Source organism: Cynoglossus semilaevis, chromosome 10 (assembly GCF_000523025.1).
Source record: "Cynoglossus semilaevis isolate Cse_v1.0 chromosome 10, Cse_v1.0, whole genome shotgun sequence".
NCBI lineage: Eukaryota > Metazoa > Chordata > Actinopteri > Pleuronectiformes > Cynoglossidae > Cynoglossus > Cynoglossus semilaevis.
The window spans coordinates 10,630,047-10,650,184 of NC_024316.1; the positions used below are offsets into that span (position 1 = coordinate 10,630,047).

The 20,138-nt window shown below is 39.6% G+C and overlaps 1 protein-coding gene across 3 annotated transcripts in view; it reads left to right on the top strand.

Moving 5' to 3' along the window:
* Positions 1-348: 348 nt before the first annotated feature.
* The window catches only part of LOC103384975 (TOX high mobility group box family member 2-like), a 95,341-nt gene continuing 75,551 nt past the window's right edge, over positions 349-20,138 (top strand). Inside the window, exon 1 of one of the 3 annotated variants that reach the window (XM_025059077.1) lies at positions 349-389. Coding sequence is in view for 2 of the 3 variants with exons in the window: in XM_008318706.3 (XP_008316928.1) it covers positions 15,247-15,351 (105 nt within the window). In the remaining variant the exon portion in view is untranslated. Of the gene's footprint in view, positions 390-14,425; positions 15,352-20,138 lie in introns of those variants that run through there. The other 2 variants (XM_008318706.3, XM_025059076.1) reach the window with 2 other exon arrangements.

Here is a 20,138-nt window from a genome sequence, read left to right on the forward strand (position 1 = left end):
GTGCTTTATCTTATCGTTTCCTCTAAACGGGATCAGAATTTCAATAACTGACTTTTTTTGTCCTTTAAAACAAACCTGGGACTGGTTATTGAGACACTTCAAGAATGTTTATTGAAATTATGACTGAGTGAGAAAAAGCCTCTTTGTTCAGATTTTTGAATTCATTTTTAAAATTTTGTATTTATTTTATTATCCTGAACTGTACAAGGTAGCCATTTGCAACCATTTTCTATTTACAGTGTATGTAGGAGACATAAGTAATTGCTATCTGTACTTCTACACAAAGCAAGCAGCACAAAAGCAACGTTACATAATCTAATAAGGCATCTGTTTTATCCACAGGAAAACACGGCGGACAAAGAGAGCGAACTTCGAGCGTAAAAGACAAGGTAAGGAAACAACAACAACCACCATCAACAGCCCGTCACTTAGCCCATTTACTATTAATAAGTAATGCTCCATCTACATCTACGCCGTTGCTTCTACAAGTTTTAAATGGTATACATTTTCATTAATGTCAGTGGGCTCTTCTTCATTGTGCTGTCTCCGTATGTTAGTCGAGCCTCTCCCTCAGCCTCTTAAGACCATTACAGTAGCAGTGATGCATATAAACTCATTTTCATATGATGGATGTGAAGGACGGGCAGGGTGGCAGAGGCACAACATCGCAGCTCCGGTTCACACACTAAATGTGTTTGTGTATGTTTTAGCAGGATTTTTTATTATGCAGAGCTTTTTTCCTGAACGCAGTTTTTTTTTTTGGCATGCAAAAAAAATCATTTGACAGACATTTAAACTGCTAGATTTATGTGTAATCTAAGTTATAATGCTGCTAGAATAAGATCACAATTCTAGGCAAAATATGTCTATACACTAGATTATTGTTTTTCAGAAGCACAGAAGATTTTACAGAGCCAAAAATCAAAACAATATTTTCATTAGCACTCACCTTAACCATGAGATAATAAGCTAAAGTGCTTAGGTTTTTATTTATCCAAACATTTAAATTACACCAGACTCATTATCATTTAAACTAAAAAGTTTATTACGTCTCATCTAGATCTTAAAGGCCAACGACGATTGTTTTAAGATCTTAATATCTCCTCCTACAGTACGGAGCTGAAATTGGTGATGACCATCGTCACTTTAATGACATTAAAGTAAATATTTCATTTGGGCCAAATCTGATCTTGTGCAACATTCTTGTAAATGGAATTTTATCTGCAGCTCGGGACCATTAGTGGCACTGAGTTCTGTGGCAGCCCAGAGGACGGTAATTAAGTCCACTCAGCCGTGACTAAACATTTTTGACATTTTTCCTAGTCTGGAATGAACTGTCAGGGCGCAGGGAGAATAACCATCTTGTCACTTTGTGTTTGTATAAGAATAGCATAAAGCTTGGTGCTTTGCAGCAAGTGTGGAGTTTTATATCAGGCATTTTTCATTATCCCCTAAAAGAAAATCAGAAATACCAAAAATATAAAAAAATCTTTATGGCTTAAACACGAGTTTTCCCTTTATGTGTCTGTAAAGTCTGATGGATGTGTGTGTAAACATGAGAGAAAGCAATAGACCTATTTCTGGTTTCGTTCCCCAACAGTAGCATGAGAAGAGTCAACTGAAATTCTGCACATGTAAAAATTCCCGAAGAAAAAAAAAGAGTTTCGGTCTCAGTTAATGCAGAGAAAAGTAGGACACATTGGATTTTGCTCTACATCATGGTCTGCTGAAGGATCAAAGCTGTCAGTGTAGCCCAATTTCCTCACCCTTTCTGATGCATTGGAAAGATTCCTCCTCTTATTTTTCTCTTTCTCTATTTGTTTGGACCTTCAACCGACGTGTTTGCATTCGTGTGTACGTGCTTGTACTTATACAAACCCATTCATTAGCGGGAAACCCATGCTTGATTTTGACAACATCAGCAGTGCATTGTGATACATTTTGCAACTAATTCCAGCGAGTACTAATGCACTCCTAGCCCTGTGCCCGCTGATATAATGAGTTACAGTGGTTTGAAGGCAAAATCCAGAGATAACAAGGTGACTTTGAACTTGCCTCTGAAGATATTCCAGAGGCATCCTTAAGAAGAAGAAGAAGAAGAAGAAAACAACCAATGCTTTAATAGCCAATACAAGCATTCCATCAACTTTGGCATGCTTGAGTAAATTGAATACCCCTGCTTTGCCTTTTGTTCTAGAAAATGCATCAAATTGATTGAAAGAAGCAATTATGGTACCAGGGAGCAGTATTGATTTTATGAAAGTGTGCAATTACTTTAATTGGAATAACCCAGTCTCGATTAGATGTTCGTAGCATGGGCTATGTTAAAAAAAATCTCTGCAGTTTACATAGTTGTTTTGATTTTTAACAAATTCCATTTCCAGTGGAGCCTCCACATTTCTGTACCTGATTAGTTCGTGCAATTTCCTCTGCAAGCACAGTTCTCCTGGGAGTCAAAAGACAGTCAATCACTGTGGGTTTGTCGGTAATGGAAATAGTCATCGGGAACATGTTCTGTGTACTGCGTAACATGTTTGAATGAGTACTGTGTACAATATGTTCAGTCTGTGCATACTAGTACAGGTACACGCAGGGAGGAGCGCCTTTGGATTATATAAGAGCCCTGTTCTTATACCTGGTCAAATTACTAACCCCCATATCCTCATTGTTAGCTGCTAGCAAACGAATATGTCATCACGCAGCGCTATGTGCAGAATACAGCTTGGTTTACACGGTTATAAGATATGGATTGTACCACATTCCGTTTCTGTCATTCGTGTTGGATCGTGTGGCTCCTCAGTGAAAGTCAGACTCTTCTGATGTTTTTATGTCCTAGATTATGACGTTAGCACTGTGTTAGCATGGGTGAGTGACAACAGTTCTTATGTACAGTATGTGAGTTCCGACTTACTGCATAAATCTGACGTAAGTGGAGGACGTTGGAGGATGGTGTTCTTTGTGTTCAATGAGTTCCTTCTTATATCCTGTGTCATTGAACAATGATATTATTTTTGTGTTATCTAGGTCAGTGGTTTCCAAACTGGGGTAAAGTTCCCATCTGGGGGTTGGGAGTACTGGTGTCCAAGGATTTCAATTTAATTTCAGTATTTTCTTTATTTGTCTCTTGGTTGGAAAACTGATCCACTGATTTGATTTAATTTCTTTTGTTCATTGAGAAGAGCGGGTTTGGTTGGCTGTGAATTTGTTGATATGCAAAAAGGTTGGAAAAGTTTGGGAACGTCAACAGTCAAGGTTTCTTCAAGGGTTTTCAAGTTCTGTAACCTTACAATTCATGTCTGTGCAGATAATGTATATTTTCATTGACGATATACTTTGGTGTTGGGATTATTTTGAGTTTAATTGAATGAGTTGTTCCCGTCTACAGGGTAAAATGCAACCTTCCATATAAGGCCACATTTGTTCAGCAATGCTATGCTCCTAATTAGTGGGGGCACTTGGAATTTACTTCAAAAATAAAGATTTTTTTGTTGTTGTTGTTGTTGCTGCAGAGTATGGCTGAATTGTATTTTCTGTTTCAGAGATACTGAGTTAGAACGGGGAAAATAAAAAGGGTGGGGGGTGAAGTCAAGCTTTAAATCTAGCTGCATGCCATGTGACTTGACATGGAGCAACCAAATGAAAGAGAGAGGGGGGAGGGATGGGGGAGAGAGGGGGGAGAGAGAAAGGGAGAGAGACAGGAGAGAGAGAGGAGAGAGAGAGAGAGAGCAATACCCCCATAAAACCATCTCTGCTTTCAGTTCAAATAGGTCCTATCATCTCCATGACAACAGTCGTAATGGTAACATGGAAATATATTAATGTAAAACCATGGCAACGTTCTGCAATTGAATTAAGCAGCACCTGTGCACATTACAGAAGAAGATAAAAGACAAAGGAGCTGGCTCCTGCCTGCCAAGCAGCTGTGGCTTTCAGACCTTAAAAACCATCTCCATTTCCTCAGCGCACTTGTTTTCCAATGTTTCTGTGCAGCAAATTACCGTAGCACCCAGCACTTTTTCTGAGGAGGCTTTTCAGCCGTATTTGTGCAAACAGATGAGAAACTGGTTAATTATGCCCCCCCCCAACCCACCTCCTCCTCCCCTTAGTTACCATACAGGACCATCTCCTCAGCTATAGCTGGATTAAGTGTATGTGCAGTAATTCTGTCATGGATGCTAGTGTACAAAGAAACATGTTGGAAACACAAACTCTGTAAAGCCTGCTCCCTTTCATTCACAGCAGAGTGAAAGTGCTCGTGTTCTGCCTTCCTGTCTCTAAGCTGAAAAGAGAAAACATTATCTACATCACCATGCCATCAAATCTGATGGATTTTATCCCATCGCCTTCTCTCCCCCCGCCCCTCTCTCTCTCGCTCTCTCTCTCTCTCTTCCCTCTCTTAGCCCGTCCTCTGTGTTTACTGGTAATGGCAATGTTGCATTCTCTCACCCCTGAAAATGTGTTTGTTTCTGTCTGTACAAGAGACAGAAAGAGTGAGGTGGCTGTCCCACAGACTGTGTGTGTGTGTGTGTGTGTGTGTCAGTGAATAGGTGAGTGAATGAGTGAGTGATAACTCATCCTAAGTGGAATTACTCTTAAAAGGATATTGTTGTACCCAAAGAGTGTCGAACACCATGTTCAACTCCCATATTTTATTCATGCGAGCAGCCATGTCCAACCAACGCCAGCGACCGTACAATGCGTCCACTTCAGCTGCACTCTCCACATCTCAGGGAGAAAAATACTCATCTTGTTCGGTTGCGTCGATAAAACTCTAATCTCCAATCTCTCGAGGGATTTGATGAGAAACTATTTTCTCAGCCCTGCTTTCTATTGTCCAACAATGAAGCCTGTGTGTCTGTACAGTGTATGAGATGCAGTAGGTCTGTCCTCTTCAAATCTAAACTGGATGTTTACTGTTACAAATGGAGTGAGACCATGAAGACTCTCAAGAAAACATACACTGCTGAAAAAAGTCATTTTTGTTCATTTTGTTCAATTTAATATTATAATTGTAAATGTGGCGCTTTGGCCCAGAGGAGATGTCTCTGTCATTGGTGTGGAACCCCAGGGTTCACCTCCTGGGCAAGATCGAATCACGGTTAGAGCAGTTGGTACCTTCCAGTGGACTCACCACCCACAGGACGGTCCAGGGGGGTTGGTACGGTGCAGTGTGATTTGGGTGGCGGTCGTGGAAACTGCTGGCCCTGTGACCCAGTAATTGATTAGCGGACGCAGATGGATGGATAATTGTAAATGATGGCTGTGTAATATGAGGTATAATGGCATTTTTTAAATGTTTCTATAAAAAATACTTATTGTGAAGTTTGATGAGTCAGTTTGAAACCCACCTGTCAAAAACATGCAGCTTAGTAACTAGAAATAGAATTATAGTGTGGCACTTTGGCCCAGAGGCAATGTCTCTGTCATTGGTGTCACTTCCTGGGCAAGTTCGAATCCCGGTTAGGGCGGTTGGTACCTTCCAGTGGACTCACCACCCACAGGAAGGTTTGGGGGGTTGGTATGGTGCAATGAGATTTGGGTGGTGACTGCTGCCCCCGCGACCCGGTAACGGATAAGCAGATGAAGATGGATGGATGGATGGAAAATTATAGTGTAAATATTTAAGTTTTCCTCTGACCTTCTATGAGTCACAGTACGACAAACACCTGATCCAGCTGCATGGAGCTGAAGTTGTCAGTCAAACATAAACCCTAGCACCGTTGTTCCCAAACTTCATCTGCGGCGCCCCCTGTGTGTAAACTATTCTCATAACCCTCTAAACCCAAACAAAACCTTATATTTAATTTTCTCACTGTCAATCTTATTAAAAATAATAAAAATATAAATTAAAGCTACAGCTTTGTGTACCTCTGGAAGGGGCTAGCCCCCCCTTTTGGAACCACTGCACTGGCATCCCTCAGTATTGTCTCGTATTAACAGCCATTTTTAATATTCCACTAATTTCTGTAAAATGAATTAAAAAAACATGTGCTATAATATTCTACATAACTATTGAACCGTCATTTATTTGTGTGTTTGATCAAACATTATTACTTTACTTCATACTGAGTGCTGTATCTTTGGACTATAACTCAGAGGAGGCAAACAGAACTACAGTAACTGACGTTACAGGTGGATAGTGTGGAGGCGCATGTGACTGATCACATTTAAGGGTTAAAGGTCAAGGGACAATCACAGCATCATGCATAAAATAGCAGACAATGACAATGAAACTGAACCTTCAATCCAACGATATGGAACAGCGACACTGACGCTGCATCATAGACATTTCTCACCACATGAATCCACTTGTGCAGTGAGATAATAGTATGATTTGTTCCTTTTTTAAAGTCAGGCTGAAAAGCCAACAGGAATGTAGGAACCCGTGGTTTGTTCACACCGACTTGTGTCTGTAACAATTACCTGCCAGACAAGGTCAGATTTCTATCGTTTCTTTAATTTAAGTCGTAAATCTGCTCTTTTGCCTATTATATACTTTTTTTTTTTTTTTTTTTTTTTTACTGAGAATCATTTTTCAATTGTGATCATTATTCTTTCCAACTAAAGACACTTTCCAAGTTGATTGTTGTTGTTCCTTCCGTCTGTAGTTCTAGTTAGGGTTTGTTTTGTAGCGTTTTTAAACATTGATTAATCCCAGGACTAAATGACATGTTGCAGATTTGACATGTATGACAGTGGCAGTACTTACTTACTGTAAACTAGTATTTATATGAATAGTTGGTTTAACCACTGTCTGTGGCTGTCTCTGGCTTAAAATAAAACCTAGACACTCGAAACTCCAAGGTGGTCATTTTGACTGCTTTTTGACATTTAGTGAGGTAATAACAATGTTAACCTAGATCGTATATAACAAAAGAACCGTGGACTGGTTTATTTATGGAATAATAAAAAAAAGAATTATTTTTCGGTCCTGAGTATATGTATATATATATATATATATATGTATGTAATGTATAATTATAAATATATGTATGTATTTGTATTTATATACATATATGTATATACTCTATATATACAGTACATATATTATGTTCAAGTACATATAATGCAAGTACATAGATTTTCAGCGATCAAAAGATTTAAGGGCCGTACGAACACACGTGACGTTTCTAATGTTTTGTGTTTATCCTCTTACTACGACGCACTGGACAGGACTGTTCTTATAGGCCAGTGTAGAAATCATCCTTCAGCCCAGATAAAGATCCAAGTATGCTTCATTTAATCAGTGGATGTAACATGGGGGGGGGGGGGTATTGTTTCACCAGCGTGCATGATTGGGATTACCAAGAATTTGCATGTTTTCATCTGCACAAAAATAGAAGGATTTTTACACAGAGAGTAATTGTGAGATCACGTCTTCTGATCTGCATAAACAGAGGACTTTTGGTTCCCTGTAACGGGTGGCTGTGAAGGTTAGCAGCTCGCGAAGAGAACAGTAAATAATGTACATTTTTGACTTGTGGCCAACTGCATTTCATTAATGTGCAATCAAAGGGGGGATAGAACACATTTAAAAGTTGTTATAGCTGTTAGGTCGCACACGCTATATTGGAATTAGCATCATTTTATTTCATTTTTTTTACATTCGATAAAACAGCCATAATTTCAACTACTCAGAAAGAATCCTAATTGCTCCTCTGAAAGGAGCTCTGATTGCTTGAATTTTCTATGTGGGAATTACTCCTTCACTTGAAATGCAATTTTCACTAACAAATAATGTGTTTCATTGAAAAGAAGAGGTCCTGTTGTCTACATGGGGTTGGAAAAATAGCATGCACATAAGTGACTTATAGATGGAGAAAAAATGTGTCTGAAATGGAACAAATAAAGCTGCAAAAAAAAAAACAAACAGATGAAAATGCACGGACTTGTTCATATTGTACAAACGGGTGGCAATCTAAACAGCCCACTCCAATCCTTGAACAAGGTCGCAAAAACGGAAACTTTAACTCACTTGACATTAGCTCTGCGTCCGGAGCTTGGCCTTTTTAATGATATGAAAAGAGACTGTGATACATCCTTCCTCACAGCACAGCCCAAACCCTATAGGCAATTAGAGGAGACTCGTGGATTTCCTTGAAATGAAGTGCTAAATGGAACGTGGTCAGACTGACAAGTCTTCTTTTCACTGAGCGTCTCTGTCTTCCCACAGAGCTTCACGCAGAGGGGAAAGGTTTACACATGTCTTTAGCAGCATCAAGAGTCGCTGCGTGTAAGGCCTGTGGTTAGATGACACACAGAGGACTCAGTGTCAGTCACAAAAACAACGCCAGGTTTCTTCTGCCTCGGCAGCATTACGTATTCACAGGCCCACTGTTGTTCAACGACATTCATCTACGAAGTTCAATTTATCTACAGCATGTACTCAAGTGCTCTCCACAAAGTTAGTTACACTTTTAAAAGTGCGGCATGAAAGTAAAACTTGTAACGTATGTTGGGGATGTAACTGACTTTTTGTTCCAATGATGGAGAAAGAAATTTAGAGTTTTTACTTATTTATTGTCTTAATTATGATTAGTAGTAATAATTATACTGGACCATTTTGGCATGTGATGCTAATTCTTGCAGGTTTGCAAATGTTTGCTGTCTTATCATGGTGGATATTTTCAGGGTTATTTCTGTGGTGTAAGTTTTAATTAATAGCAACAAACTGGAAGGTTGTGTTTCATGGATGACACAGGTCTGTGGGTGTTAGGTGTGTGATGTGTGATGTTTGGGTAAGAGTTCGACCCAAACCACAATGAAGGCACTGAGCACAAAAATGCCAGTTCAAACTTCCTCTGTTTTAAAGGAAGAACAAAAAAATCTAAACAACAAAAGAAGAACAAAAATCTGTTTTAGATTAAAAGTCTTAGACCATATATCAATAAGACTGAGGATCAAATCAAATGATGTTAAGAGTTAAAGATAAATAAAATCAAATTGTCTGCACAGGCGACTGAACAGGAAGTGAGCAGATTTTGTTTTTTTACACCAACAGCACATTTAAATAATAGGAATAAAAAAGCCCTAAAACACTGTCTCCTACTTTCCATTCAATTAAGTGTCACCTCAACTGAGCAGCACTGTTTCCATGTTTACAAATGAACAGTGTTGGTTAAATAAGGCTCAACAAAAAAGTGACTCATCTGTTGCTTGGGACACTAAACCGACAGCAGACATTAGTTTATTCAGCGCTGAGGCGCGTCTTCAGGTGTCTCATTAGAATTACTGTAATATATTTCACAAAAACAAGTGGTACAGTAAGTCCTGCTCTGGTCTCTGTCCCTGATGTTTAAATTCCTCCAGACTGCTGACATCGTTGACCTACTTAAATAACCTACTCACGGGGGCAGTGAGACTGCAGCACTGACTGACCGGTCAGCAGATGTTTGTGGTGAAAAACTGTCGTATAAGGTCGTTGAATCAGCACAAGGATTTGAAAGGAGTACCTGGCTCGGTACTGGTTCTAAGCCTTTGTGTCTGAAAGTCCAATTTAAGCCTCAACATCAGTTGTACTTTCACAGGCATTACTGTTACCTATGTCTCCTCTGACTCCATGTCCTCTTTAACAACATCCACAAATCTCCATCTCTAACATCCTTTGACTGTTGTATTCACTATATATTCACAATCCATCTGAACCTCACCTCTCTGACTTTATCTCCAAACCGCTCCACCTCATCTGTCCCTCTGATCTGTTCAGACCTGATCTTGTTTGTCCTGGTCACTTTGGTCCCATTTTTGTCTGTCTTGTAGGCATTTTTTTATTCTTTTAAAATATATATTTTTTTATATTTGTCATCAAATTAAAACCCTTAACATATTTTTTCTTTATCATTTGTCCCGTTAAATAGTGGTTAACGTTATTTAGTACAGGTTTTTATTTGAACTGTATTTTTTAAGTTAGTTTATCAGCTTTATTGAAAGCAGTATTACACATTATGTTAGTAGGTCAGCATCATTCTTATATGTGCTAAATAAATACACACACATGACGCAGACATAATCTTCCAGTGCTTCAGATATCAAAGGCTTACAATGCTGCAGCAGAGTATAGGAGCTGACCCCTGGGGAAACTAGGTCACGACCTCCTTGTGTGCTGAGCTACGGCAAGGTCTTCATGGGATCACTGTCTATTAAACAGGACAGTGGACAGAGTGAAAGTAGGGCTCTGGTTTCCATACTGTATCCCAGTGTGTAATGACGTTGGGGACAGCCGGGAAGTTACAGCTCTCACCATAAACGAATAATCCTAGAAACATTATCTTTACTGCTGTTTGAGGTCCAGGAGCAGTGCTGACACCTACCACACGCTGCCGGTCAGTACAACCTGGCACTGGGGTCAAAGGTCCACCAACTGTACCACGACTGACTATTTTTCTTCTTCTACCTTTGTTTATAGATTACTGCTTTTGCAAGAAAACCTTAAAATATGAATTATTAAAAAAACAAACAAAAAAAAAACATAAAATGAGCAATCTGCAATATTTATCTCCTCTCCGTATGAAAAAATAGGTCCGAACATTTTCTAGGTTTCCTCCATTTAGTGCTTATTTAGTGTGCGGCTCATTATTCCTGGAACAGATGGGCACAGGTGCACCAGAGGAACGCAGATAAACATAACTCACAGGAACACATTATAACAGTGACATTAAATCCTTCTCTGTACGCCAGTGTGCAGCCTTTAAAAGGCTGTGAAACTCAGTCTTTGTCAGGTTGTTTAAAGGGCCACGGGGGTGAAAGACAGACTAATCATTTGTGGTGAAAATAAGGAAATATATTAAGGGATTACAGTCATTAAACATAATATGACGGGTTGTTTACAGCTTGCGTGAACAGATCAAATTAACAAATGCTAAATAGTAAAAGTAGGTTGCATTTCTGTCAATTAGTAGACGTTTCATGAGTCTAAATGTTTTTATTTCATTTAATTTTATAATAACAACTTATTTCCAAATAAAAATACTGAATTGTTCCTTACTCAAATTAGTCACCTATTTACACATTTATTCTGCCTATATATTAAAGGATTTTATATCGTACCAACCTCCACAAAGGCAACATCATACTGCACAGGTAGAGCCAAAATGTTTTACAAGTATTCTAAAATAAATAGTTTATAAAATCCAAACTGCAGCTGCTGGCAGTGAGAGACTGGAAATCTAAAAAATAAATTTGACTGATTGAATCACAGCTTTCTCACATTGAAGAGATTAAAGAAAGTCATTTTAAAATTAATTACTTTTAAATGTCTGGAACACATTTTCTGTCTTAAAACCCGCTGCCAGGCAGAAATAACGTAAGTTACCTTGAAAATGTCAAAAGCATGATTGCAAAATGTTATACATTTATTGCTAAACATTATTTAACAGTTATTTAAAAGTGATCACACTGTCCATCTCAGATAAATCGATAATAATCAATAACATTTCCTTTTGCAAGCTGATGATATGCCTCCTTCTGCTCTGTTTTCAATGGTCTTTTTCAGTTGAAACTAAGTTCTTGTTTTTTGGAACAATGTTATCATGTTATATTTTTAATACCTAACCAGGTCCTAAAAGAGGACTGTATTGGTCTTACTGCCCCATCCCATTCTATGGGAACCTCTGGGTTGATCAGTATATTGTACTCCTGGTGTGTTAGCCTGTCATTCTTAGTGCTGTATTGTTGGTTTTTTATGAATTAATTTTGCTTTTGCAAGCAAAGTCAAATATGTTAGCTTTGCTCTTTGATTTAATACAGGTCTTCACGAGCACAGAGAGCATGTGCAGCATATCCACTGTACGATGCATGTTCGTTTTGAAGCACCTTTAATAATGTACAAGCCATGAATCAGGACAAATGATGCTTGAAAAGGTCACCGTGCTTTTAAAACTCTGAAACATTTGAAGTGGAATAGAGGTAAACAGTAAATGTTTAATCAAGCTGCAAATAAAGACTTTTCTGCCTGTGACCTCAGAAAGTAGCCTTCGTCGTTTAATCAGCAAAGGACATGTGAGCATGAAATGTTCTTTTTACTTTCTTAAGAGCAGCTTTCATTTCCTGTCTAGCTGCTCAGCTCAGTTTGTCCTACAATGTGAAATAAACCTGGTGTGGGTGTAAAACTATTTGTGAAACCTCCACAAGATTTTTTTTTTTTTTTTACCGCATCGGTTTATTTAAATGACATAAAAGGACGGTGTGAAAAGTGTTTTCCGTTATGTTTCTGGAGGAAGAAATTGTTCTGCATTTGCTTCTCTTATTTTAGGCATCCAAGGTCAGAGTAATACCATTTGCCAATTTTGTTTTGAGATAATTTTCCGTTTGAATCAACAGAGCCCTCAGTAGTTTCTTTTGTCCTCCCACACTTTGCACAAATCAGCCTTCATTTCTGCCGAACAAACCTAAAGCCAAATTATCTTACACAAGATTCATCTTCCACTCCTTTTTCTTTCTTTTTTTTCATCTGCATCACATTTTTATTTGAGATTAAAGTAGGGCTGCATCTTTGTGCCATGCTAATTGCCATAGAGCTTCCATAATTAAAGGACAATAAAGCCTTAGTAGTAATTAGTTTCTCTTGTTTGGTTGCTAGCCCATCAATTGTGCTTCAATAATACTGATCATTAGCATGCGCCTGGGCAGTGAGGGATGCTGGGAAAAGAGCCCTGCACACACAGCACTCCACATTCCATTCCCATGAAGCCATGGCACTGAGCCATGTGGTTAACTCTCAGTGAGCTGTTCGGGAGGTTGGGGGGGTGAGGAGGGAGGGTGGTAGGACGTGCCCACCAGTGAAGGCCTACACTGTAAGGAGGCTGCACTGTAACATAATAGACCTGCTGCAATAATGACCAGCTATTTAAATTTGTGAAGGTTAGGTACACAGGACCTGCAGTAGTGGGCAGACGCCGCTGTCAGAGTTTGGGTAAAAACAATGGTTTCCTGTGAGCGTCCTCGCATTTGCTCTATTCACGTTTAGCTCCAACTAATGAAAGCCTGTCTGCAAATTTGTTAAGGAGGGATTGGAATGCTGTGTTATCAATGTTGTAGCGGCCGCACATCGCAGAAAGAAAAAAAAAGTAGTTTTATTTAGGTATCTCTACGCAGACGAGCGTCGAGAGAGTAAAGAAGATTTCTGAGCAGGCCCAGGGAAGAGCTGTGCTCTAAACTGTGGCAAAGTAATAACGGCAAGCAGCAGAAAATGTGCTCTGTTCTGTACTTTGCCTTGACATGATTGAAAGACAATGGTCCCATGGATAGGCCATTTCAACATCAAATGTGCATGCACATCACAGGGCAAGGGTGTGCTATCCATCACATTCAGTGAGCTGTCAGAAGCAGCCCTCACTGCCGCCGCTTCTCCCCACACACATTTGCAACTGTATGGCAACACAAGATTAAACCCTCCTCGTATGGTCCACCGCCAGTGTGTACAGACACAATTTTCAATGTGCTCATTGTTTGGACTGTGCTGTCGTGTGCTGTTACATGAGATTAATATGAGTTCGATGAACTTGGATTTGGAGCAGCTTTAATTAAAGGTGATTTAAAAAAAAAAAAGAAATCAAGCATTGCCAAAATCAAAAAGGACTGCTTAAGTAAAATTGACATTTGTTCGCTTTAAAGTGAGGCTGAGAAAGAACTCATCAGGCTCTCTTATGAAAATGTTATTTTTAGAGCTTTTCACAAGTGCTCTCCTACAACAAGGTATTTTTAACTCAACATTTAACTGCTCATCAGTTTTATTTAGGCGCGCTATTGTAATTATCCTTCTCAAGCACTGACCCATAAAATGAGGAACTGAAAAAAACCCTCTCATATATGAGACCATTTTTGAATTGAAGGTAGAACTGAGGTTTATGTTAACCTAAAACCTCTAAACTTATACATGTTAAAGTATGCTGAGACCAACGTGGAAAGATGACATCTACTAGAAACACATTCTTTATTCATTGTTTGTTTTATAAAGGAGACTAAACTAGAACTCTTCCATCTTTGTTTGGGTAAAAAGGGAGAGAGCTAGAACCCAAAGAACAGAAAAATGAGTTGTAGGCATACTCAGTTCCTCAGAAATTACTGAGGCACTAACACCTGAAGGCCAAGGTGAATGTTTTAAGCTGGAAGCCGTGGTGTTAGAGTTTCTTAGAAGAGCATAAAAGGTATGCCAAAGAGGACTGGAATATGACCCCAGAATAGTCAATTGATGGCTAGGCTAATAAGTTTGACCTTTGTGGAATTTCTTTTTTTCCAAATACAAAGAAAATGTAAACTTCCTAAGTAAAGCCGATGTGTTCAGAAATGCTGAACACGTGTGTAAAATGCTCTTAAAAACACTGGGCCCTACATTGTCTTGGGGATATATATTTTTTCTCCTTAACTCTTTATGACAGCAGCCTTCAGCCAAATGCTCTGTTTTACACAGAGGATGTATTTGGTCATGTCGAGACACTATGGAGGAGGTTTGAAAAAATAAAATAGAATAAAAGGAAAGGACATGCGTAGAGTAACAGAGAGAGACATTCTGTGAAATTCCCTCCGTGCTTTCTTGGTACAATAACCCAAATGGAATCCTTTATGAAGCCCTGATGGAGCAGAGTGCGCTTTATAATGCACAGCCGTGCGCACTACTACATTTCCAACTAATCAGAAGCGCGCAGTTGCAGAAAGGAGAGCGGTTGCCAAGGCAGCCACCAATCTCCCCTCCCCCCTTCTCCACCCGTTCCTCTTTCCCGTTTATTATCGGCAGAGGTCGCATGGCAGAGGGAAGTCCAAGCACTTCTGTACTGGAACCAATGCAGGAATATGCGCCTCCACAACAAAGCCTGTGTGGAGTCCTGAGAGCAGAGGAGGAACCAGAGGGCTGTGTGCGCGTGTCCTGCAGCTCTGCTGTCAATTTATAAACCAGTTAAAACCCCAGACAAACAAACAACAACAACAGCGGATTGAAGTTGGATGTTTGGTGCTTCATTGTTTTGTTTTGCAACGAGGAGGAATAGTTTTGTCAAACACGTGCGTATCCCTGAAAGGTCCCACTCTGCAGCTGTGACTGAGGACTGCGCATCACCAGAGTTGCTGCCGAAGTTCGGCTGCGAACGGATGTGAGGGAAGAAGAGTGGCCAAAGTAGAACTCCCCCTCTCTTCTTCGTTTTCTCTTTTCCCGTCTTCTACTTTTTTTTTCTGCTGTGTTTGCTGCTGACAAGACAATAGTTGAGTCAAAGACGCTGAAAGTGATTTCATGCCTTCAGTCTCGCCCAACCTGAGATGGACGTGAGATTTTATCCTGCACCCCCGGCAAATGTGGGTTCATGCTCTCTACCGACTGATCCAAGTTGCCTGAGCTCGCTGGACTATTATCACACGAACAAGGTAAATCGCATACCGTACAGCCCGGCGCTTTCCAATGCTTTATGCCTCACCTGTCTCTCAATAACAGCCGTGTCCGTGCTTCGGATGCGCACACTTGCTCCAAACGCACACTTAGAAAGCAAAACAAAAAAGTCATGTGTCAGCAAGTAAAGTCAATGAAGTGGCGTTAATTCACTGTGGAACAGGCGGCGTGTTTAATTGGCTTCCACTTTATAAACTGAAACATGCAATATTTCCGTTTTACTGTTTGGAGGAAAATGAAAGGGTCGAAATATTTCCCTCGTAACCAAGGTGGTCATTATCTTATTTCCCCTGGTGAGGTGGTGTTCTGCCCTGGCTGGCATTAAATGTCCCAGCCGATGTGGAATACCAGGGGCTGTATAGAATCCATACTGCCCCACTCTCCTCTCAGCTCCACCGTCAGCCTCACCGTCCTCCCAACGGTTTCTAATGGCTTACACGCTTTTCCACGGGGAGTTCGACGATTAAATGGATGTGTGCCAATAATGTACTGTTAATTACTTTGTAACGAGAAACCACAGAGTCTCTGCCTGCTACAACTATCACTCTTTGCCTCCATGTCAGCGGTGACACCACGCAGCCTTGGACTTGGGACTTCGACCAAGTCCATTGCAAGTGCATAGGATTTTTTTTAAATGCGTTTTGAATTTCCATAAATTTTTTCACTAAGTAAAATAAGAATGTTAATATTGTTGTTGCATGCAGGGAAATTTTTGTCAATTGAAATTGTAGGAAAAACTAGATGTCAGTTTCTTTAAACACAACACCCCCCTTGAGCAAATATAGGAAAAAGACCTAAAGTGTCAATTTAACCGGTAATCTTTAAATAAATTTTTAAATCATCTGTTGTCGTCGTCTCCTACCATGACTGCTGTACGCCAACCATCTCTGGACTTCAACCTGCTGCGGCTGTTGTAGATGAGAGTCCTCAGAGAGAGAAAAAACAATTTGAAGTTTCCCAGTAAATGAAGCTTTTCAGTTATGACAAAGAGTAACAATAATAGAAAATCAGTTGGGGATATTTGTCATTCAGTGTGTGGGCATGGGAACATCTCTGTAAGTGAATGGAAATTTCCAGTAATTAACTGTGAAACTCATCTAGATATAAAGACGGCAACAGAAAAGCACCAACAAACATCGCTGTCATGTGAAGTGGTGAAATGTGGTGGATGTAAAAATGTTCATTGATTAGACAGGTGTGTACCTGTCACCTAACTGTCTACTCCGTCACTGGTCATCTTGACTTCTTACAAATTAGGATTATCCTCCATCTCTTTAACCAAATGCTCATAAATTATCGACACGCTGCACAAATACAGACAGAAGGACACCAAACATTCAACAACATAGTGATTTCACAATTGGGAGAAAGTGACAGCGGCCGCTGTCAAGTAGACAAAAGTGTGGCCCTCCTCAAAATTACAAGTGTTCACTTGAATTATTGAAATGCCTCCACTCCTTCTACCTGGGGTTCTTTCCACAAGCGGAGGTATAATTTACTATCATCACATGTGAAACACTAACTACCTTCACAGGAGATGCAAATGAGGCCAGGACCATGGGGGATGATTTGGTGTCCTGTTAACAACACACTGCACGAGGTCAAGTTCCTCTCCTCAAACGCGTGCTGAATTGATGGTGACATTAAAGCGCAGTCTGATTTGTAATGTAGGTTTTGTATGTACACACCACATCTGCCTGCCGCTAATCCTCTCTGACAGCCAGGCTTGGCTACTTTTAAATTTAAACTGGTCTCTCTTTTTTTTTTTTTAATCGTACACTAGAGAGACATCATTTTTTTTAGGTTCCACTTTGCACATCCCTGAAGAGTTTCGAGGATTTTATTTGTTTTCAAAGAAGCAAATTACAGCCTCAGAGAACATTTCTTCTTTTATAGCTGTGAAATTAGCAGTGTTAATCGGAGTGTCTTGCAGCCTTAACTGGATAAAACGAACATGTGTTTGTGTGGGTTTTTTTTTTAAAGCTTTTATATCCTGTTTATTTACAAACTTATCCTCTGTGTGCCTGGCTAATTCTGGATGCTTTGAGCAGAAACTAGCCTAGTTTGAGTAATTAGCAATTTAAAGTGACTTCCAGGGAACATGTGTGGCTGTCATGCTTTCAGGCTTTGTCACATTTGGAGCTGGGAACTTGCTCCATTCATAATATTTTGTCTGCACAAGTGCTTCTGTAGTGCAGTTTTTTCAGCTAATTCAATGTGATGATAATTACTGAGGAATCCTTGGATCAACAGTGTCATTCGTGGTTAATAAAAAAAGAGAAATGTACTTAGTTTGCCCTTAAAGAAGACCTTATGCTGATTTCTAACACTGGGCTGTGTTGTTAGAGGTGGAAAAGCATTGTCGTTGGAAAAATATTAGAAGAGAAAACTACACAACACAGCCAACAGAGTCCTGTTGGTCATGAATGCAGCCTAGTAGTGAAAAAAAACATGCTCAAAATATTATTACAAGTGCAATGCGACATCAACAGTGTTGTATTTACAGTAAATTTAGCTAAATGTGTTGTTTTTTACAGTTTTCTAATAGTTACTTAATTAGAAGCCAGTGCCATGTTTGGAGATGGCTCATGTTGCTTTGCACTTGTAGGAAATTTCAAGCATGTTTAGAGGCTAATTTAAGCACTCGTCAACCTTAGGTTTCATTGTAAATTGTGTTGCATTTGCAATAAATATTACAACTTATATCCTGTTACACACATCTATGACAGTACGTTCAGAGAATTAACAGCAGAGCCCTGAGTTAAAACAGACCGGAGTTCTCTTTTATGAAGCAGCTTCAGTTTGTTCTGTTTTCTGTGAGGTTAGACGCACAAAGAAAAAGTTGTAATAAACAGGCAGCGCTTCTTCAAGTGTGAACTGAGATGATCGGTAAACCTCTATAAATAACCACAGAGATGTTCACTTAAATATTTCAGTGGTCACTTTGCTTCGCTGTGTTTATGTACGTGTGTGTGAGTGTGTGTGTGTCCGTCTCTTATGACTGTAGTACTCTCCTTCAATTATTACCCAGAAAATAAAGCCATTATAAAAACCTTTGTGCTCTGATGGTAATATGAAACTGTTCGGTAATGCACTCTGCTGCCTGACAGTCGCTGCGCTGCAGACATTACTCACGCTCGCTGTACCAATATTTGTACATAATGTATAGCAGAAAGGCAGTGAAATTGTGCAGATGCATCTTGTGCAGGTGTAATTGCACCGTGGCTGTTTTGGGTGACACTTTAGGTTTGCTCTGTGAAATGGGAACTGTGTCTACTCCTTTATTTGAATACTCTAATCAAACATCGCTGACTGCTGCTGCTGCTGAGGTGAGCTGAGTTGCTGCCTACAGTATACAGAGTGCAGAGGGAGAGAGAGAGTAGGCCCTGTGTTTATACACACAGGCCCCACCCAGCTCATATATCCTCCCAACAACTGATATCTGTGTAGATAGGACATGATTGAGGAGCTAGCTTTGTTAGCCGGTGGTCTCTTCTGCTGCAGATAAGTGGAGGGGGAGCATGTGGTCCATTTGAATGTCTTATCTCAGTTTTATTATTTTTTTTAATATGGCACCGTCTGGATGGGGTTTCAACACATTCAGCTGTGTTCAGTCTGCTGCTCTTAACTGATCACTCTCTAGTGATGTAAGCCCTGAATAAACACACAAACACTTTCTCTTAGTTTTGGCTTAGAGCATGAACGCTGGTGATGTTACCGTAATTAGCTGATGACACACTTTGTATCAGATTTAAAAGATGAGAGAGATTCAAATTAGAGACAGTGTCCCAGATTGGGGACACAGTGTGTGTGTGTCTGTCTGTGCCTACGCATGCTAGCTCAGGCCCATTCAAGCGTTTTGCTGACTATGGAATCACAATCACAATTGCTTTCATAGTCCTGTGCAGAGGAAGGCTCTGCATACCACTGTAAGGCCTGGTGAGACTCTGCCAACATGGGCAGAACTCACTGCCCAGTCACACAGAGAAGGAGTTTTGACAATTTACAAAAAAAAAAAAAAATCTGTAAAAACTTGAATTTGCTCTGACAGGAGTAAAGGCACGGAGTTTGTCCGTGACACAGATATTCTTTTCTGTAAACACACGCATGTTTACACATGTATGTATGTTTACTGAGGTGTGTGAGAGGTCCTTAGGGGAGCTACGGCAAATCGCCCACTTTCTCGTTTGTAACATATATTTGATGGGTTTTTGGAGATGAGTTTTGTCAGTTGTACTCAATATAAATGTTACAGAAGTAACACTGTCACATAGGTTTGGGGTTTTGTCATGTAAATTGATTTCTTTCTACCAGTTTTTCAAAATAAGATGCCAACCTAAAACTGTAATTTTTAATGTCTTTTAACCAGAACTTTGTCAAAATGAAAGAAACATTTTTATATGTAAATTTGAACGCCCTTCCGTAGGACAAATCTGGACTGCAGGCCAGTCAGCCAAACACCAGCGATTAAACGGAACACAAAAAAAAAAAAAAAAGTTCCTTAAAAACTATGTTGCCTTGATGAGAAAACACCTGTAAAAGTTCAAAATTAAAATCCCTACATGAATGGTAAAAACAATTATCTTTTTCATTAAAAAAAAGATGTTGATGTGAGAAAACACTATAAGACTATTTTTAGTTCATCTTTTATATAAATGTCCCAGGGCCCTTTCAAACCAATGATTCTTGTTTATTTGATTTTTAAGGATGTGTTCCAACTTTTCTGAAATTAGGAATCCATACAGTTGTAGCTGTATGACTGTGT